Below are 22347 nucleotides of genomic sequence, written 5' to 3' on the forward strand. Positions count from 1 at the left end.
GCCACTGTTTTACACAACGTTTATCTAGAGAACAGATAGAGAACTGACATGCCAGAAAATGCATACCTGAAAGAAACAATGTGCAATCCATGTAAACCCTGTGACAGTAGCTCCACACCTTTTCATTTCTGTTTCTGTATTTCAGTCATTACCTGTGCTGAACCCTTGACCTACAGTGAATGTATCAACTGCTGCCCCGTTTCGTGTCATCAGCAGTCACAGTGCATTGGCAGTGAGCTTCACTGCATTGATGGCTGCTACTGCCCAGAGGGTGAGTTTAGCTTCTCAGATACATACCTGATTCCACACAACATTCAGATTGTTTCTCCCCAAGTTTACATCCCTCTATGACCTAGCTAGATTAAAAGCAGGAGCTCTTTATAAACTGATTGCCAGCAGTGTGGGTATCTAACCCTGTTTTCCTTACTGACAAGAGCCTTTTCCTTCCTATAAAAAGTAGGAATAGGTTTCAGCTCAGATCCACATTCTAGCTACACAATTTCAGTGAAAAACAGGGTTTGCTCTGTTGTTACAGGGCAGGGATCCTCCTGATTGTGGTGGTTTCTGATTGGTTTTTGTTGGTAGAGGGAGAATTATTTGGGTGGTTTCGGGTTTTTTTGTCCTATGTTTTTTTCCTAGCTAGGATGCTTAGAAAAGCTCAAAACCATGTAATAAATAAAACTCATTTACATGGCCAGAAACAGGTTTTGATAATGAGGTTTGTAGACTGTTGTATGATTCTGGCAAGTGAGATATTTAGCAGTGTGGTCTGTAGCAAAACTTTGCCCTCATCACTAAAATAGATTTGATATCCAGCTTTCCCCTAGGTATTGGCTTCTGTTGAGTACAGAATTATATCTAAAAGAGAACAGAGATAGTTATGCCATGGATCTTTAAGTCTTGCCTCTTATATATACCCTGATTATTTATGAGTTTAATCATATTTGTCATAAATTATGCTTTTTATGGTTTGGTAAGGCCTTTTTTTCTTCTGGTCCTCTGGTCAGAAAAGAATAATAATAATTATAGTAATAAGGAAAAAAAGGCAAAAAAACCCCACAAACCAGTAAAATGAGGACCACAGAGCCAAAGATTCGTAAATGTGTTAAAAAATAAGCCAAAGGTACTCAAAGCAGCATGACCTCTATGTCTGGTTTTGTTATTTTGTGTGTGTGGTTTCCTCTCCCTCTTACCCAGTAATTAAATATTTGTTACTTGCACTATGTTTGCTGTATCTCAAGAAATTTAATGACTTGATCCCTATAATATAATTTATTTAATATAGTTAAATTGCACTTCTTTTGGTGAAAATGAGTAGCAAATAGAGTAGAGATTTATTATCATACATAAATGACCATTTATGTATGATAATAAATCCAAGAACATTGGTGTTCTTGGATAAAATTGTTAATTCTCTGTCAGCCATTGTCATGAATATGCCACTTTTTTCTTGGTTTTTTATTTCTTCTAGGCTTAATTTATGAAAATGAATTGTGTGTCAAGCCTATGGACTGTCCTTGTGACTACCATGGAAGTTTTTTTGAAATGGGTTCCGTGGTTTATGAAGAATGTAATAACTGGTGAGTAATTTTTCTTATTACACTGTGAACCACATCCTTTAATGATCATAAGAAACAGCTTCTTCAAGGCCTATTTCAAATAGAAATTAGATAAACTTGGTAAGTTCTCACTGTTCCTACATAAAAAATTGTTACTCTGTGTACGTTTTGTAATTAAGGAAAAGATAAATGATTAAGCTATTACTGTGGAAGAAGAGAAAATGACAAATACTGCAGAGAATGCTGTAATATTTAGTGCTTTTTTTCACTTTAAACTCTCCCTTAAAAAGAAAAATCTAGATTTCAAAATTTTAACAGGAGAACTATGCTGACTTTATCTCCTGCTTTTATTGTCTCACTTGGACATAAAGAGCCTAATGTAATTGTGACATTAAGCTGCTGCTTTGGAATTTCTAAATTAATTTTATAAATTGGAAAGAAAAATTTGTAGGAAGAGAGAGTGCCTTTTATTGGATCATCTTAACTGAAGAAAATGGATGAGTTTGCAGATGTGCAACTTTTTTCCCCTCCCACCAATTCTTGTCTTTAAAAGTCGTAAGATTCAAATTGCTTGTGTTTATTCTCCTCAGCGTTATTAATCCTTAGATTTTCTAATGGTTATTAAGGACCTAAAAAGAGATGATAGTGACACTGGATGCATGGATGAAATTTCACATGATCATGTCCTCACAACAAGCTTCCAGCCATTCTAAAGACAGTGTTGTACAGACTCTGTTGTAACCTTTTGTAAGACTTAAGACACTTGGTGCTCATTCCATAGAGAAGGAATCCAGGAAGAACAACTGAGGTGCAGCTGTGTATAATTCACAGAATAAAATATGAAAACTTTGTTTTGATTTTAGTACCTGCATTGGAGGAAAGTGGATCTGTACAAATTTTACATGTCCAGGTAGGTGAAAGTCTCAAATACTTAACTGTTTGATAACTCAATTCTTACTTTAGTAAATATTACTTTTTCGATGTTAGTATGACATTTCATTGTGTGACTTGCATTTTTGTTTCAATCTACACACTCAGTAGATTAAATATTAAAATGGCCTGGCTTATCAGTTAAATGTGTTAATGTTTCTGAAAATCAATTTTAAGAGCCACAAATCAAATACCGATAATACAAGGATGATATTATTGCCTCCTCCTGGGGAGAAGCTGTTCAGGTATCCTGGCCTGGCATCAGCTAGGAGCTCCATGACAAAAGCAAGGAAAAGTATCAGTTCCTGTGTTCCTAATACCTGGTTTGATATAAATGCAACTTTATAAGTTATAGAATGTATCAAAGTATATGAGCTCTACAGCAGTAATAGCTGTGGAGACTATGCTGTCTTTATGACATATTTACTTGCACTATTTCTTATGTTTTTCAGCTGAATGCTCAGTTTCAGGAGACACTCACTTCATGACCTTTGATGGGCGCAAATACACTTTCCAAGCCACCTGCCAGTATATTCTGGCAAAGAGCCGCACATCTGGAATGTTCACCATATCCTTGCAAAATGCTCCTTGTGGACAGGTAGGACTTGCAGCCTTCTTGTAACGTTTATATCCTGAAGGGTTTATTAATTGAGACGGAAAAAGAGCATGTAAGAAGAAAAGCAAGCTCCAAGGCTGTGCATGTGTGTAGCTGATACTAAGGATGCTATTAAAGGTGATTCTAAGGGTGATCCTATTTTATATTTGAAAGTTTGTGATGATGTGCACAGGCATCACTTAATATTTTGTCTGCCTTATGTCCAAGACCCATTCTTTCCTTTATTTTGTATGTGCATTTCTGAGCATGTATTATAAAACTATGTGTGAGGTATGGAACACTGGCAAGGTTTTTACTACAGAGTTTAATTTTTTTCACACTCTTAATAGGGCTTATAATTTTCAGGAAGTTACGTCAAGATAGAATGGATCTTAAAAATACATACTTGGCATGTGACGTGCAGGTGACTGAGCTTAGCTGTCTTCTGCAATCAGGCTTTTCTCACTGATTTCTAAATGTGCATGCTAAGGGCAGGATTTGGCCCACATTTATATTAAAGTCATGATTACCAAGCTGCTGGACTCGCAGCAGGAGAAAGTGTTTGTATCTTGACCAGATTTGTGTTCTGTCTCCAATGGTCTTCTGTAATAATTTTTATTTAGAAGCAACTGTACAGGCATTTGAAACATATATAGCCTTAAATATGACTTTGCTGTAATTCTAGACCATATTTATATGTTAGGCCCACATCATTACATAATTCACATAAAATCTGATTTAGTGCCATTGCTTTGAACTTCTATGGAGGTAGCTACGTTAGTTTTTTTTTTGTGTTCTAAATAAATGTATGATGCTAAAAGTCATTTTACGTTAATGATTGAAATCACTCCTTGCAGCTTCTATTGTTCATGCACTTGAGACTTCCTTGGGGAAATGAATTAGTTATATAAGTTGTCATGCTACACTTTCTAAAGGTGTACTTCAGTAGACATTTTCTATTTTTGCATTTTAACCCACTTCTCTGGATGACAGAAAAGACTTAAGTAGAAAGTTAGAATAGAGTTGCAGTGACAAGTTTATTGTAATAGAAATTATTTATTTGCAGTCCAGGTAAGAGATAGGAGACTGAGTCCCCTCATCTCAGTGGTAGAAGTTGGGAGGTAAGAAAAATAGCTTAACTGGATGTAGGCCAAATATATTTTAAAACTTGATGATCCACAAATAAATGCTCTATCTTATCAGGATACCAGGTGAGATATGTGACAGGGGCTAGAAGTTACCACTATTGAAAAAGTGAATTCCTGGGTAGCAAATAAAATTGTTGTATAACACTCTAACAGCCTTTTGCTCTTTGAGATAGAGGTGTTACATTGAGGGCTGGGAAATGAAATGTTGGCAAGGACATACATGTTTTAAAAACTTCTAGGCTTTAACCTCTATGTGCATTATTCTTGTGATCCTGCTAGTATTTCCAGTTTATAGGAAGGTTGAGGTTGTTTCAAGATGTAGTTAGCTTGGTTTAATTTTAGCAAGCTGGCCTGGCTTCATTCTGTGCTAAACTTGGAATCCTGAGGAATTAAGTTAGTATCATCTCAATGAGAAAAAAACCAAAAAGAATAGCTGTGAGCAAAACATAAACATAGGCATGCATCTATTCAGTCAGTGTCAGTCAGAATTTTGCAAGGTTCAAGAAGCTTGAGAAAGGTGGTTGTGTATAGTATAGCTGGGCTATATCATGGAGGAAGAGCCAAAGAAATCCCTAAAGAAACTGTCTACACAGCTTTTTTTATCAAAGGGGAGTTGAGGCCACAGTGACTTCTTGAAGAAGCTCACAGCAAGGTACCTTGCAGCCTGATCTGTTGAAAAGCCTGTCAATAAATAGAGCAAATATCTGCTGTGGTAATGGGCAGAGTATGTGTGTGTGCCTCATTCCCTTTTGTTAGGAGCACTTCTCTCTGTGTACAAAACAGACAGAATTGTGCTTTTTGGTTTAGCTGCTGTGGTTAATTTTTGTTGGGGAAAGTGATAACCAAACTAGTTGGCTTTCTGCCTTGCTGGTGAGATTGCAAAGTGCCTTTCAGTTACTCTTGCATTCTTCCTCAGCCCTAGTGACTTTGCTTAATGTGTCTGTGTCCAGGTGGTTTGTAGGTGAAAAAACCCCAGATTCTCTTGGCTTTTACTGCATGTGGGGCTTCATGCTTCACCTAGCCTTTAACAAAGGTCACCTGGGCAGTCCCTAACAAGTGTAGATTTTATGGAGGTAAAGCGTTCTGGATGTTAACAATCAGGTGGGTAATCAGAGGATTATGAGATGTGTCCTAGGGCTACGTGCTGCTAATTTAGTTGTCAGTATACAGGTGGTAAGGGGGTAGTGAGAAGAGTTTTTGTAGTATAATGCAAGAATGTGGGGCTTCAGTGCAGCTATTCAAGTGTCTAATTATCAACCAGCTGGTACCAGTTGGCAGAAGAGCTGCTTTTCAGTTCCCCAGGCACCCTCCATTATCTTTTTTTCCTATTTATTAAAATTAATGGATTGAAATGGGAAGCTAAAAGATTTGTAATGTGGAATCTCGTATTTCTTGATGGTTTGAGATTTTATGTGCTTCTTTAAAAAAGCCTTATCACTCCCATCTCATTCAGGCAGACTAGAAAATTTGGAAAGAAAATACCTGGGGAGATTTTAGCTTTTTGAATCACAAAGAATCCAGTCATCCTGAGCCTTAGAGTTGGTGACATAAACAGTCATCAGGCAACAAGTTATTTCAAAACGATGTGAAATTTTGTTTAAGCACTTTCTGGAAGGAGAACCAGTCAAGTGATCAGCACAGCTTAACCTTATCTGAGTTTCAGGTGACAGCCTCACTGGCTTTGTAGTTTTTATGATGAGAAGGTCTTCTGAGTATAGATATTTTTTAAAGTGTCTAGTGAGAGAAATGGCCATTCCTGTGAAAACACCTGCCAAAAGCTGGCAGGGGCAGTGCTGTGAAAGAAACAGTCTATTGGAACAGAGAACAATTGTCAGGCAGAATTTCTCCTTCAGTTTAAGCCTGAAGGAATAATAAAGCTTTTGTCAATACTGTGTACATATACTGTGGAGGATTGATTTCTTGGTTCTCCTTTGCTCTTTATGCCACCTGCCATTTTTATATTTTCAGCTTTTAAAAAGACATACAGTATTGTCAATTTGTAGCCATCATTGCTGAATGAAATGAACATAAACCTAATTTCTTAGTAAAGAGGCAAGACAGCAAGATAAGGTACAAGCACATTGCTTCACAAGGCAGACGTCTGTCTTCAGTGTCATTCCAGGAGAGCTGGTTGAGCTGATGAAGTATCTCCAGTTATTTTTATGATTTCCTATTTTCAAGGTCCATTTTATCATTTCATCTGCTGGTGTAAGATCACTGTTGCATTATTATCTAGAGACAGGGAAATTCTGCATGTAGTTCTTAATCATTACACACCACTGTGTGTACTTGTGTCCATGGTGTTAAAAGAGCTGACAGATGACCTGCTCTGCAGCTAGTTCAGCATCTGTCAGAGCCACATGGTACTGTCCAGAGATCCTTGTAGCTCTAGGAATGGTTTTCAACAAGCAGGACAACATTTGCTCTGTATTAGACAAGTACCAGTGAAAGTCAGAAAGAGTTGAATAAAATGTAAATCTTTGAGCTGAACATTCTGGTCTCTTTTACACCATGAATGATGCTATTCACTACATAATTTTGATGTTTGTGCAACTGTCCAAAAGTTATCTTGACTATATTTTTTCAGTGCCTTTTCCAGCACTGAAGATGCTTAAAACTTTACTGTTTCATCATTATCCATGTCTTCACTGGAGACAGTGAGGCTGAAGAATGCAGCCTCCAGCAGCTCTGGTGGTTATTCCTCTGCTGCAGCACACGTCCAGATCCAATCAATGTGGAATTTTCTGCAGGGAAGCCTAGACTGCTTTTTGACCGAGTGATTTCAGACATGTCTATGTATGTTCTGGTATATAAGATTTTTTTGAATTTGTGCTCAAAATGGTGTTCATAAGGGAGATAGTTTTGCTGTGACATTGAGACATTGAAGATGCATAATCGAGATGAGAGTAAAATGAACAAATTACATTGTTCTGGAAAAGCTGTTAAATGGTTACAAGGACTTGAAGTAAAGAAGGCTGAGCAGAAGAAACAGGAGTTGAGTGCTTCTCCTTTTCATCTGTAGATGGCAAGGAATGGGTAGTCTCTTAATTTTATCCAGCCACACTTAGCAAGTGTAAAAAATTGGTGTCTCAAGCTATGGTAAAGGGATTTGCATGTAGGTGTGTCAGAAACCTAATTTCTTTCTAGAGCAATGAGACAGTAAAATGTAGACTGGGGTTCTCATCTTTTAGCATGTAGCAAGGTCTGTGCTGACCCGGGGAAGTTCAAGTCATCTGTTGATCCACCTCTGTGCCTGATTCTCTTTGGGGGAACATTCCTCTACTTAAAAAAATTTAATAGTGATCAAATTCATCCTGTTAAGAAAAATCTGTTAATCTATTCTAATTAATAGACTTGCTTTAACAAGAATTATTTCCATAATAACATTGGAAGCTGAAGTACCTGAGTTACTCTGGAAAGTGGAAGTCCTGTCCTGAAAACTTTGATTGTAACTGACTTCTGTTAGTCACCTCTCTGACTCGTTTCCATGTTACTTAATAGGAGGTGCATTTCTTGTAGAATTTCAGTTAATTAGCTGCTTTTGGTACTGTTTGCCAATTGAGATTCACTGAAGACTGTAGGTGTAAGAAAAGTAAATAGGATTGGTCTAGGATTTTTTTATTTTTTATCTTTTTGTTAAGAATGTTTCATCCAGACTGCAATGCACTATTCCTACTCATGTGTTTCCTATGTGACATTTTGACTTGGAGAAGTGAAATGCAAATAAGAATAAGCAATAGCAGCAGCAAGCAAGCTGGGTCAAGCGGATATTGTGATATATGCTGGCATGATGCTGCCTTTCTTATATCAGTATTCATCCACAGAGCTTATGAACATGCTCTACTCTACAACTCCCCTCAGAAATAATGAACTTAAGTGCTGATTTAAATAATGATTCTTAAGACATTTCTGTCTTTCATTAATGTTTGCCTTTGAAAGCATCTTATATCTTAAATTACGCTTTGAAAGAACCTGTTATATCAGAACACATTGAAGTACAAATCTGGAGTTTGGTGCACTGCTCTGTAGATAGTGCAGCATTGTTAGTGAGCATCAGTTCAGCCTCAGTGGGTCTTTAATCAGGGTGTCTCATGAATTGTGTGTGTCTTGGTACTAAGCTATGTGAGAATTGTTTAAATTTCTCTTTCCAAATCCCACTTCTGCGCTGTATTTGCATAGAGGGTTAAATGCTATTATTAAAGACACATGGAAAATCGTTCAAAATACTGATTTTTCTTAGCTGCAAAGCTGCATGTTTCATAGGTGCACTCTGCTAAGAAGCAGGGTATATCTTAAAATTTTCAATCCCCACTAAGTATAACTTTTCTTGTTTGCTTTGCTCTCACTTGCAGAACCAGGATGGATCATGTATCCAATCTGTCAGCCTTATTCTTAAGCAGGACCCCAAGAGGCAAGTGACTCTGACTCATTCAGGAGATGTTTTGATCTATGACCAGTACAAAATTAACCTCCCTTATGCAGATGGTAAGGAGTAATACATAAGCATATAACTCTTATCAAACACTGGAGTGATGTTTCAATGACATTTATGTGTGTTGTGACACTGTCAACATTGCTAACATACTGAAGTTAAAAGACATATTTTAGTGCCAGCATTGTTATTTCATATAAAATGCTTTACAGATTAACTTTTGATGTAGTTTTTCTTTAATGGTAGGAGTTGTGCAGTGGCTGCATCAGGCTAGTTGTCTCTTACTTTAAGGTTTTGTTTACTATAACAAGTCCAAACACCATCCCTCACATTTCCAAGGCTTTTTAGCTCTTGCCTGAGGGGAAATTCTTTCGTCTGATTCTTGAATCGAATAATTTATTCTTCCATTTTTGTAAGCAACTCACGTAAATTTAAGCAGAAAGAACCCTACTGGCCTTTAAAGATGAGCTACAGATTTTCAGACCAAAAATTTATTTTGTTTGTTTTTGCTTAGAGTTTTAAATCTCTCTGTCCTGAAAGTGTGAGGGTGCCTAGCATTCTGCATAGGAATATATGACTGTGAGGTTTAGTGTTGTCTTTGATGAGAGCTTCATATGCAAATCATTAGTACATTTGATGTCTGCAAGGTCTTGGCTGTTTGGGAGTTTCACAAAAGAGGTTTTAACATAGGAATCATGTTCCTGGTTTTAGGATGAGTTTGTCTACAAAAAATGATGTGCAATGTTTATATCTTTACATTGATTTCATTTAGTTTACCTCTGTGGATATTTCAGTGAACTCTCAATGCATTTTAAAATTGTGGTGAGTCTCACAATTTTTTTGTTTTGTTCATAAAGGTTGAATCTGTATAACCTTTAATGAGAAATCAAAGTTTAGAGGAAAATAGGGCCTTAATAGGAAAAAACCTTACAAAAAAGTGGTATCAACCAACACCAGTGAAATGGCAAGAAACAAAATGTAAATTTCAAGCAGGTTTCCTCTGTCTTTCAACAAGCTCTGTTTTTACTCCCCAGAGTTATTTGAAATACGGAAACTTTCCTCTGTATTTCTGCAAGTAAAGACACAGATTGGATTACAGATCCTCTACGACAGAGCAGGACTGAGGCTTTACCTTCAAGTGGATGAACGGTGGAAGGACGACACTGTGGGCCTGTGTGGAACCTTCAATGGAAACACAGAGGATGATTTTTTGTATGCAGAGCTGCAAGATTTTTATCTGCCAGTATATGAATATCCATAGCTAGAGTGGTCGATCAAGTGTGTACTGAAGCTGAAAGGATAGATACCAAGAATAATGTGTTTTGAAGTTTTTCATTAGTGAGATAGATAGTAGGGTTCAGTTTGCTAACAGAAAATCTGTAGCTTCAGCTACAGGATATCAAGCCAGGTTTCACTCAAAATATTCAATATAAAAATCTGGTGAAATAGATACAATGCACAAGGGCTATTTTACCAGAAAAATGCTGTCCAAAATGCAGAGTGGCCTATATAAAGAACTTTGTGCCTCTCTGCAGTACTCTATCTCTTTCCAGCTCCTATTTTCTCCTGTAAACCCTAATCTACTGTCTCTGACAGAGCCTTCATTGTTCGGTGCCTGCAGACCAGCAAAGGGAGCTGGCTGCTGCCTGAGCTTCCCTTCATTGTGATGCAGGGAGAGGTGGTCAGAGCTCCATAGTCAAAGCTGCTGTTTGCCCAGCTTGCAACATATTTCTCACAGACACTAAAGAACAAATTAGCTTCCAGTGGATTAGAGTAGCCTAAGGGTGGTGGGAGAACACAAGTTTAGGACACAACAGGAAATAATAGAAGAATTTTGTGTTCTCAGAACAGCTGGAATTTTTCTAACTCAAAACTAATTGTACAATGGAAAAGCTTTTCATTATAGTTCCCATTTAAAAATATACCAGTGGAATTTTGAACAGTTTCTATGTTACAGATGAAAAAGTATTAGCAGACTATTATTTATAATGAGACTAGGAAACACATAGACGGCATCTTAATGAAGGGATACTATTTATGTAAAACTTCTTAAAATATTTCTCTGTTTGACAGGTAGTTTTGTAGTGTATTTTTGACAACAGCCTTTGGATTCTTCTCACACAGATGAGCAGCTGTACAATAGTTGATATTTGTAAAAAAATGCCCTTAAACCTGAGGTCTTAGAAATTGTTCTGAGACATGACACAGATTTGGTATCAAGGCACCTTGATACGTATGCAAACAACCTGATCCACAGCATGTTTGGGAGCCTTGCCATAGGCAGTGGCGTCTTCTGCAGCGCCTTCACTCCCTGCTGCTTTATCAGTGGCAGTACTCCTGACTGTGCCTAATGCTTCAGTCTTTTCCCTCAAGTATAACACTCCATATTTAAATGCACAGTTCGGATCATTCTCTCTGTACAACATTACTGTGCCTTGGTTATTTTGATCAAAGTCTTTATTGTTCAGCTTCTGTTACCTGGGCCTCACAGGTACCTGTTCAATTGCTCTTGCAGTTATATTTCTGGAGGCTTGCATTTCTTTTCTCTTTCCTGCAAGGAATAAAGAGCCTAGGAAGTCAGCAACAGACAGGAAAGTATATGTAGAGGAGAGATGAAAAACAGGTTGGATATTGCTAAGGAACCAAAAGGACAAATAAGGGAGTTGAAACTATCAGGACAGTGATGCTCCCTTCTCTCTTATAAAAGTGGAATTTGGTCTATTTTGATATTTTCTTCCTTAAAAAGTCTGTAGAGGGCATCTCTTTTGTTTCTGGGCCTCTACCTGTGAAAAAAAGGAGTCCTGAAACTTATGATTACAGTTTTATGGGCAGGTGAATGAGAATATGGAATAGTGAAATAAGAGCTTGAATCAGAGGGTGTAAGAACTGAGACTATTCTTCAAATTCACTGTGCTTTTCCTGACTGACTTCTGTTTTGTAAAAGATCTCCAGCTGGAGTAACAGAAAGCACTCCAGAGCTGTTTGGAAATGCATGGAAAACTTCATCGGCGTGCGTTCTTGTGCATGACAGTTCACAGGTGGATCCGTGTGATGTTCATCTGCAGGCAGGTGGGCAGTGAGGGAAAATTCTTATTGACAAATGCATTTCTACTTAGAATATCTGTGCCCATTTTCCTGGTTGGATCAGGTACAGTGATAACCAGTCCTACCCATTAAAGGAATTAGTACCTAGGGGTAGTGTAGAGGCAGCTGAGTTCAATCCCTTAAAAAATCACGTTGTGTATTGTCTGAAGATTTTGTAATACTTGCAGACGCATTTGAAATACATAATTTTTATTTCTGGTTTGCAGTTACACTGTTTTAAGTTAGACATGTATTAAATTTTGGTACAAGGTCTTATATTGGTGATGCTGCTAGTTAAGATGGTGACTCAAAACTATTGCAATATTCATTTCTGAGAATGCTGAAAAAAACTAAATACTTGATTTAGTTGTCTGCTATGAAAGAGAGTGAATGAGGAGAAAAATGCTTATGCACTGCCAGCCTATAGATTTAGCTGAAAGGGTCCAGTTGAGATAATACGCAGGTGGCTGATGCCATGAGGACCACTGATGCTCACTAAGTCATCCTTTAATAATGATGAACTTTGTAGATCAACAGTTACATCTATTTCACAGTTCCTACCACTTCTTGTATTGGACACTAAACACTTGTAAAGATATGTAGAATATGAATAGATATGAATATATGAATTGAATATGATTGTAGAATATGAAAGTTTTCCCAGTAGTTTCATCAGTGCTAGGGAATTGTCATGTCTCCTGCTGCAGCATTTCCTGTCTTTTGAGCATTTTTACAATGTTCAGTGCTAAAAAGCTGCATTCTAGGTAACAGAGTGGGACATGAATGTTAGTTCTTCTGTACAGCTGTATAGACATCAAAGATAAAATGATTTATGTGGCAACAGTATATAACCATGGTTGGCTGCATTGTATAGAAGACATTTTTTTGTTCCAAGTCTTTTTGAGCTCCGTCACTGAAACAGTTTTTAATCTGTTATTTGTGTAGCCTCTTATGCAGCGGAAGCTTGTAGCATCCTTACGAAAGATCTTTTTGCTCCATGCTACCCCTATTTGAGTCCTGTTCCCTATTTTGAGCAGTGCAGAAGAGACACTTGCAAATGTGGACAGACTTGTTTATGCTCTGCTCTGGCCCATTATGCTCATCATTGCCGAAAGTTTGGAGTTGTTGTAGATTTCAGAGGAGCTGTCCCGGACTGTGGTGAGTTTCCTTTCACTTCTAGACTTAAATAATTACTGCCTGAGGATTTTAGCGATGATCAGAAAATAAAATTAAATCAATGCAATCTTTTAAATGAGAAAAGGATTAATTCTAGTGTGACCTTTTGCATACAGGACAAGGTTCTTTTTTTGAAGAATTTTCTGTCAAGACAGAATTTGTACTAGTGTTTTTAGAGGATTCTTCCTTTATAGTTTACTTTCTATAGTTCCTTGACTTATGAAGTGTTGCAAATATTTTAAGTAGTTGGAGCGCTTCTAATGTGTACAGAATTCAAAATATGTCTGTCCTTATTATATGATATTGCATAACTCATACCATCTAGATATTATTCATGAACTGCATAAATAGATTTATTTTCCTTGTAGATGCTAGGTTTATCTAATTCTTTAAATGAATGAGATGAAAAATTATGATATTTAGCAGTTTTAGTTGGATTACTGTCGACTTTTGTTGTCTGACAATCTCTTAGTTTATTCTCTTACTGTCAGTGACACTGAAATACACAAAGTGTTCAGGAAAGTGTTGAAACTTGGTATTGTTGTTATTTAGTTTAAAATTAATAGAAAAATATAGAATATATGTATATTTATAGATACAGGTAACATATGTTATCCACTCCATAAAGCCTCACAAGCAAAGGATAATAGTAAATTCTTTAGTTTATATTAATTTTTAGTGATGCGAAAGATATTGATAGGATATGTTTGGCCCTCACATACGTTTTTTAAAAAGCATATAATTGTAAACACTATAAAACAACCTGAAACTGATACTTCTGATGTCTGGCTCTATTAACAAGTCTGAAAATCTTTTCTAAGGAACATTCAAGAGCTTAACATTTAACGGGTTTCATCACATCATGTAATTATCCATGTTGTAATGCATGATAAAAAAGGATTAAGTTGGTCCAGCTTAAGCATCTCAAGCTGGAGTATCTGTATGTATATCTGACAAGACTGCCTTGTTTGTATTTATTATTGCATAAATGGCTCTGTCCACTTATGATTGAATGAGTCATTCAAGCCATTCGATTTGATTTGATTTTCTGGAAACAAGTATAGTTTTATTATAGTATATTTAAAAAGTCATGCTTGTAGCATTTAAAATAGGTGAATCTATTGGTATTTCAAGAGCTTCAGTCTTTTTTAGTAGCACTTTATAAGAGACATATATATATATATATAAAAGAAAATTTAATATGGTGTTGTGCAACATCTGCAAAGTACATGTGTTTTATTTAAAGATTTTAAGGGTTTGGTTTTTTTTAAGGTGCTATGCACTTCCAAAAGCCCATGCACAAATGAAAAGTATTTTCAGAGTTGGAGGCAGAAAGGCTTCAGCTGTTTGGTTTCCACAGTGTAAATCTGGATTAACTGCCCAGACTCATTGCACTTGTTATTACTGTGGATTTACATCTGTGTAGTTTACACAGCATAGTGCCAAGGTAGCAATTTTAGTGGAATTTAATGTGATTGGGAATGAAAGAATGGAGATGTTTATCAGAAAGCTGTTGGGAGGTACTTGAGTCTCTTGCACCGTAATTTGAGAGATTTGTTTCATTTGGACAGCTCTTTCATGTGAAGACACAAAGGAGTACAGTACTTGTGTATCTACCTGTGGTAGAACCTGCCAAGCACTGTCTGTGCCAGAGAAATGCAGCAGTGATTGTGTTGAAGGCTGTGCTTGTCCCTCTGGAATGTATTTGGATACCAGGACTGAGCGATGCCTGCAGAGGTGGGTAATGTTGCAATGCTGATAGTCATGCTGTTTCAGACCACCACATTTGCAAGTCAGAGTGGAAAGCTAATTATTATAATATAATTATAATAATTGTAACCCTTGTAGATGATACACATCTGTAAACTTGACAGGGGCTCTTAGAATTATACAGAACTGATGTCTGTGTTGATCAAAAATAGCTTTTCTGTAACATGGCTGCTCATCCAACAACATCAGTGTTAGTTGTTCTGTTCTGTCTGGTTTTTGGCATGTAAGAGATACAAAACATAAGCTTCCATTTTCCTGCTGATTTGGTTGAAAATATGCTTGAGTTATACGGCAATATTGAGATCAATTTCTTGCATTCGAAAAAAAACCTCCAAACAACCACAAAATAACCGGCTAACCAAGAAAACCTCACCAAAACCAACCAAGGAACTGAAATTTGAACAGCAGTTAAGTCAATGGGAATTTCATCTTCTTTTTTCAGTTTGGGTTAATCAGTTACATGTTTTTCCTCTGTTCCAGAAATGAATGCCCATGTTATTTTCAAGGAATTGACTATCCCCCTGGAGAAAATGTCATGACATCTTTAGGCAAATGGTAAGATACAAAATTGAATTTTCACGTAACTGAATTGTGTCACTTTTTTAAGAGCTCTGTTAAATAATTTTGGCTAGTTTCTTGGTTTTTCTTTTTGTTGTTTTAGTTATTATTAATGAAACCTACAGAATAAACCTGCATCAGTTTTCTCCATGTTTGACAAAGGTCCTTTAGAACTTAGGCTTTTCAGGCTTCTGTGCTTTGTAATACAATATATTGAAGTGCAAAACTGGAAGAAAACCATAATAATGTCTCATATCCATACTAATGTGGAGAGCTTCAGAAAAGCACAGACATTTCCTGACTGTTCATAGATCTTCCATACTATTCTCCTTCCCTTTATCAGATTCTAAATCCGTTTATGAAGAATTATTAAGAATCTGTCTTCCACTAGTATAGAATCATTGTAAAAGAGCAATGTGGCTTTTATCAACTAAGAAACAACACAAAAATCTGTCAGCTGTAGCCAGTGGTAAATAAGCATCTCTGTTATTGTTCCTTACATTTGGCATTTTGTTCTTGTCCTCTTGCTCCTCCATTTGCATCATCACAGCCATGCTGTTAAGGAAGAAAGCTTGTTAGATGATCCTGGCTCCTGCCAGATGCATCCTTTTCAACAGTTATTTCTGTCTGGAAAAGGTTAAGTAATGTGGGTGACAAGTTCTGTAAATAACAAGCCTTGAGAAATAATATCTCAGTTCTCACTGCCTGTATCCGTTGCTGCAGCACTTAATTAAAAGCGGAGCAGACCAAATCATTCATGTCTGTGGTAGATCAGTGTGGTACTTTGGTTTGCTACAAAGGCCACATTAGAGGTTGGTGTTGTCAGACTCCTGTTGTGATGGGGGCACTTAGCAAGCACACACAAACTCTTCCTTGCTCTTGTCAGCAGGCCATAAATACTGATTATTATAAATTGATATTGTACTTATTGAGTTAGCTTACATTTACCTTAGAGCAGATTTCCTGGTGTGTGCCAGGCAGCACATTATGCATATGGGGCCCTGCCAAGGCTGGGTGCACTGCTGCCTGACCTTCCAAGGTGTTTTTGTTTACAAAATGTGCCAAACAGTCCTGGAAGTTAAGAGAAGGGGCTTCTCCTGGTAAATCTTTAATCCTTCTCCTCCAAGGTCTAGGTCAGCTAATTTTGCTGACCGATGTGATGGAGATTTGGTTGAATGCAGATCATCCACAAATACGTTTTTTTTTTTAATTGCTGTAGAAAACAGGTCCTCTTTATATTGATTTCAGTGGGATTGTTTGGGATCTGGCAGCTTATGTTAATAAAATTAAAATCTACTGTTTTATAAGTATTAGAATTTTAGCTAGAATTAGGGATCTGTTTTTCCTATTTAGTCATGATTTTTACTTGAGGTGTTTTTAAAAAAAGGCTATATACAGTACAGACTGACAGTGCTTGTGAATTGCCTTGTGCTAAGCAATACATCAGGAATCATGCAGGACTACATGTGTGGATGAACTGGAAAAAAAATACTATGTGATCAAGTATTTTATCTGTCACTTTCTGTTGCAAACAATTATGATCTTCATTCTATTCTCATCCTTTATTCCTCTCAATTGCTTCATCTTTGGAACTTCCCACTTTCAAACTGGAATTTCTTCTCTATGGAATGGCTTTTCTACTCTGTTGCTTTCAACAAGTTCTTTAAAATATTTTTATTGATGTTGTATCAGCCTTTGAGTTGCCTCCCTCTGTTCCCTTTGGTGCTCCTTTTCCTCCTGCCTGAGTGATGCTGTGCAGTCCTTGAGCACTTCTCCTGCAGGGCTTTGGGATCCATACACAACTCCAAATGCTTTCACAGAGAGGCTGTAGCACATATAGAATTTGATTCTGAATCTGCTGACCAGCCATAAGAGTCCTGGGGATGCTCTAGCCATTGCAGAAGAATAGGAAAATTGTGCTGGATTTCATGGCCTCAGGTTCTCTAGTGCAGACCAGGACCTGAAACTCAGCCAGCACTGCTACAGTTTTCCCTGACAATGAGTTGCAATAGGAGCTGCTACCATTTTAGAAAACTACTGGACTATTTTGGCTCAAATTGGAAAGGAACAGACAGTGTTAGGTATCTCAGTGCTTCCCTGCATACAGGACCCTGTTAGGCTGAGTTTCATGCAGTTTTGAACTGTTTAATGCAGGGGAGATGTGTTTTGGGGAGCAGCATGGGAGCATATTCCTGTACGTATTTTTTTGTCAGCCCTGCACCTTAACTCATAGGAACGTTATGTATAAAGGACAAGGTTGAAGTTTAACAAATGTTCTTCATGTGTTAAGGCAATGCACACTTTATCCAGTTATAATGTTCTGTGCAAACATTTATAAAGTTATTTTCTATTGACTTATTCTGCATTACTAAATAGAATATACTAATATTTTAGATCTTCCTGTCTCTCAGTACATCTTTGTGTATTTCTATTGCAGCCATTGCAGGGATGGCATAATGAACTGTGATAACAACGTAATAGGTGAGTGAAGAGAGAGGGAAAAGATACAGGTTCAGTGAATATATTTCCTTCAGTCTCTGTGGTCTCCTTTGTCTGAACTAGAAGATACTGCAGTGTGTGAAATTATCTTCTGGGAGGGGATCCATAACTATATATTTGTGTATTTTAAAGTAATGCTCCTGCTTTGTACCAGCCTAACTGTTGAAAATACTGTTAAATCTGAACAACTTTTTCCCCCCACTGCTTTAAAATAATAGTTTTTTGATTGCTAATGCAGATAAGTTTAGCTATATGATAAACAACATACCTTCAGTAGGGTAAACAAAGGTTAGCCTTGCCCCAAATAATATGAGGAGAGGCATCTGAATGTTACTAGTATTGCTGGATGTTATAATTTCTGTGTTACAAATCCTTATTGCACACATTTACAGAACACAAAATTTCAGGTATGAAAACTAAATGATGACATTTGTCAATTTCCCCCCCCCAGCACACAGCTGCCCAGTTGGACAGGTTTATATTAACTGCAGTAATCCACAAGTGGATCCTGAGCTCAGCAGAGAGAGGACTTGTGAGAATCAGCTGCTAAACCTCACTTTCTCAGCACACCCTCCTTGTGTGTCAGGTTGTATCTGCCCACCAGGGTGAGTACAGACAGATTTGCATCTTTTGGTGCACAAACATGATTGAGCAATTAATTCTACTTGGACAATTTGCGATATCAAAGGCTGAGCATAAAACTTGCGAAGGCTTACCCCACACTACTGGCTGCTAAAATCATAATCAATGCTTAACCAAGGGACAAGTGGAGTTAAGTACTTCATAATAATATCAAAAAAAACAAGAATATAGGAATGGCATTGCAATAATTTTATTCAATCTGTGTGTTAGAGCAGAATCTTGTTTATCTAGATTTTTTTTTCAAATACCTAACCACTTAATATTTGGCTGAAGGAGTCAAGTTTATTTATTCATAGGCATAGTTTTCAGTATTTTTTCCCTCAAAAGGATCTCTTAAGTCTTGGGGATTTATGCTGATAATGTAACAGTGAGCTGTTGTGGAATCATGCGCTGTATTGAGAGAATTTTCATTATAAAAATAACACTAAAGTGTTTAAGTTATGCTAGTCTTGATGGAATTTAATTTCTTAAGCACATAGCCTGAAGTTTTTTAGTGTTATACCTCTGAAATAATTTGAACTGTTGAAATAGCTCAGTTGAGGTCTGTGCACTCATACTGAACGATGTGTAGATATTTCTGTCTCATGATAAAATATTGCTACTCAGGATTTTGGGATTTTACTTTAATACTCAGAAACATGAAATGTGAAATGGTTAATCTGAAATGGAACTTGTAATTAGTGGAACTCACAGTATGGTACAGTGTTGAAAAAGTGCAGTGCTAAGGTAGCCTTTGAAATGACCTAGAGGCAGATGTTTTTGGAATAGTGAAAATTCACCCTCTTGGACCAGGCTGACATTCTTCAAAGCTACCTTCAGCAGCACTATATGGCTGGCAACTCAGATCATACTAAATTTTTATTCTCTGCTGTTTTGCTGCGCATGACCTCCAAGCTCGTGATCTCTACTGCTTCCTGGTGTAATTTAGGTCTGGAACATAAGCAATTAAAATTTCTTTTTTTTAGCATTGGAAGACTCAGTGTCAAGTGCTGGTGATCCCAAAGCTCTGATAATACAGTTTTATGGTTGTAAGAGGCAAAGTGTTATGATTTCCTAGGGACAAAAATACAAAATTAAGAAGATTTTTCTTTATTATAACTTTGGCAAACTCTTCTACAGTATATTGTCTGTAGAGATATTAGCACAAAATAATTTGGTTTTGTTTTGTTGGGTTTTTTTGTTTGTTGGGGGTGCTTGGGTTTTGTTTTTTTTTTTGAGGGTGTGCAGAGGGAGAGGCTTCTTTGTGTTTCAGGATTTTACCCTCAGTGCTGTTTAAGGCAGAACTAGGAAACAGTGTTACAAGCCTAGGGTTTGAATTAGTAGTGTCAGTCTGTATTGATGAATTAGGAAATAAAGTCACATAGAAATTTGTCAAAAAATATTCAGCTCTAATGGTCCTATGTTGTTTATATATTTATGCTTTTGTTTGAGGTTGCTTTAGGAAAAGCTAATCTGATCCTAAAGGTGTATGGTTTTTTTTGGTGTGCTTTTGGAAAAGCAAGAGGCTTATGTTATGTATTACCTATGCAGGTTTTTTATTTAGGTAATAAATCTTAATTGTTTAGGAATTTTCATAAGAGAGGCTTTTGATAGAAGCTGGATAGAAGTTGGATATGAAGAGCTCTGATGTTTTAAGTCAGTCACTGAATTCACACTACAATGATTCATGCTGCTGATGGAACAACTTAGAGCCAGTACAGCACAGTAATGAAAAAATTTTAATTAAATTTTTGGAAGAGAAAAATTAGTAAAATACCATGACCTTTATACAGTACCCCATCCTGTGTTCATGTCATTTCAAGTAGTGCAGGATTCAAATGCACTGTGAATTTATGCAACTTTGAAATTCCTTTTCTAGGCTATCAGTTCTTACTGGTGAAATAGAAAACTGAGGTGACATTGTCTGCTTTAAAAGGGTACAACAGCCATGGAATTTCTTTGATCTTAACACTAGTCCTTCACCTGAAATAAGTTTCATTCCTTTATGCATGCTTTTGTTCCTGTTTGAGACCTTGCATCAGTTAATCTTGGCTTATCACATGTAAGCAAAGGTGATTTAAGTAGCAATGAAATCAGTTTAATGTGTTTGATTAGTTGATTTGGGTAAAATAATTTAAAAAATGCGTGAAGTAAAGTGAATATATCACAACTAAGAAGCCTGTTTAGGAGGCTACATTTTTTTTCAAGAGAGGAAGGACCTTTCTGATTTGTTTAGTGGTGTGATTATTCCTCAATGATACCCTGAAAGATACTTAAGAAAAAGAACCTGTTTTAAGGGAAGGAAAGGGAAGGAAAGGAAAGGACCTCTTTTCATAGAAGTGGTGTGAAGATTTCAAGGGGGTGATATTTTTGTTTTGCAGTCTTTTTTTCTAGTATCTGGAGTCTGAAATATTTTCAAATACTTCACTACTTCTAGCCTTCCTTCTTTTTTTGTGCTTACTGTGCAGCTGTGCTTCATTCCTTTTCCTCTGCAGAGAATAAATCAGATGCAAGTAACCATGCTTAAGTAAATATCTAAATTTACAGGAGATCATTCTATGGATTATAGTTTTCAAGGTACAAAAATTGATGATATATTTGCCATCTATTTTAGAAACTGTTGAAACCAAACATTAATTCTCCTGGGACTCACTTTCTAATGTTGATTTGACCCTACTTTGCCTGACATATTAAGTAATTTTTAAGACTTTGTTTATATTTTTTCTTACTGGTTTTCATCTGTCACCATTTAAAGGGAAATGTTCTGTATTTCTGTGTTGCATTTTAAAAAAATAAGTAATGCTCTCTCAGTGCATAATTTGTCAAGTAAAATATTGGAATTACATTTTCTGGTTCTGGGTTTCTGTGAATCAAATTATTTTTCCTCCCTAACTACACCAAATGTGCATGATTTGACATGGAGACAGAATCCTTAATCAGACTACAGAAGGAACAAGGAGAAACGATGGAGTACAGGAAAAGGAAGGGAATAAACAGTAGTTTCTGGATGCTATGTGAGATGTTTGCTCCAAATGGACAGGTTTGTGCCTGTCTTGTTTCACTGGTTTTCCATCATCTCCAGTCAGACCAGTAATGATCTCCAAAGCAGCTTCTGTTCATTGTTGCTTACAGCCTGCTCTTAGTGTTGCTGTCAAGAAAATCAATCACTTTCCTGAAGGAATTACTCGTGTTTTCTCACTTCCCCCATTGACAGGATTTTACCCTTTGACTGCAGCATGAGTTGGGTTTAACTGATATATACTTTAGGAAGTGTACTGCATTAAATTGCTGCTGTATTTGCAATATATGTAGTTTTGTGGGGGAATTATAATGGTTGGAGTTGATTAGCTGAGAGATATTTTCCAGCCTAAATGGTTCTATGATTCTAACAAGAGCCCTATCAGATTTTTGAAGACAGGTGCTTTCATTTGGACTGACTCAGTCAGATTGTTTAATAGCACATCAGTATTTATTTTAGATTGCGTTAACAATTCATATTTCCATTAGCTGAAATACTAAGCAATTTCTATGTCTATTTCATAATAATTCCATCTTTCTGGAGAAACGAAGGCCCACCAGCCTCTAAATATGAGTAATAAACACAAATTCTGAGAGTTATGTCAATAGCATGAAATACATATTGTCCCAAATGAATATAGTAGTATTTTTATTGCCTCTGTTACATCTGCTTATTGGATCTTCATAATTTTTTCCCTTTTATGTTTTTATTCCCTCTATAAAGCTATGTTAAACCAACCACTACACAATTAACCTAGATCAAAGTCTCTGCTAACTTAGCAGTATTTTCCAAAATTTTCGTGATTTTTTTTTTAAACTCTAAATCATAGCAAAACTTCTCTTCCTAATCATGCTTATAAAACTGGCTGTAATTTTCTCCTTGTTTCAGTGGCTTTTTTTTTAAATTTCCCTCTCAGTGTTAGTACTGCAAGGGAATAAAAATTAATTCTCAGTTGG

At 36.7% G+C, this 22347-nt stretch overlaps 1 protein-coding gene across 1 annotated transcript in view; it reads left to right on the top strand.

Moving 5' to 3' along the window:
- OTOG (otogelin) overlaps positions 1-22347 on the top strand; it is a 92413-nt gene that overhangs the window by 15263 nt on the left and 54803 nt on the right. The window contains exons 12-23 of the mRNA XM_058829527.1: positions 146-271; positions 1472-1580; positions 2423-2469; positions 2942-3087; positions 8585-8717; positions 9699-9876; positions 11609-11733; positions 12694-12906; positions 14496-14661; positions 15175-15249; positions 17690-17733; positions 18203-18356. Coding sequence (XP_058685510.1) covers positions 146-271; positions 1472-1580; positions 2423-2469; positions 2942-3087; positions 8585-8717; positions 9699-9876; positions 11609-11733; positions 12694-12906; positions 14496-14661; positions 15175-15249; positions 17690-17733; positions 18203-18356 — 1516 coding nt within the window. The remainder of the gene's footprint in view (positions 1-145; positions 272-1471; positions 1581-2422; positions 2470-2941; positions 3088-8584; positions 8718-9698; positions 9877-11608; positions 11734-12693; positions 12907-14495; positions 14662-15174; positions 15250-17689; positions 17734-18202; positions 18357-22347) is intronic.

Source organism: Poecile atricapillus, chromosome 1 (genome assembly GCF_030490865.1).
Source record: "Poecile atricapillus isolate bPoeAtr1 chromosome 1, bPoeAtr1.hap1, whole genome shotgun sequence".
In the NCBI taxonomy this organism is placed as follows: domain Eukaryota; kingdom Metazoa; phylum Chordata; class Aves; order Passeriformes; family Paridae; genus Poecile; species Poecile atricapillus.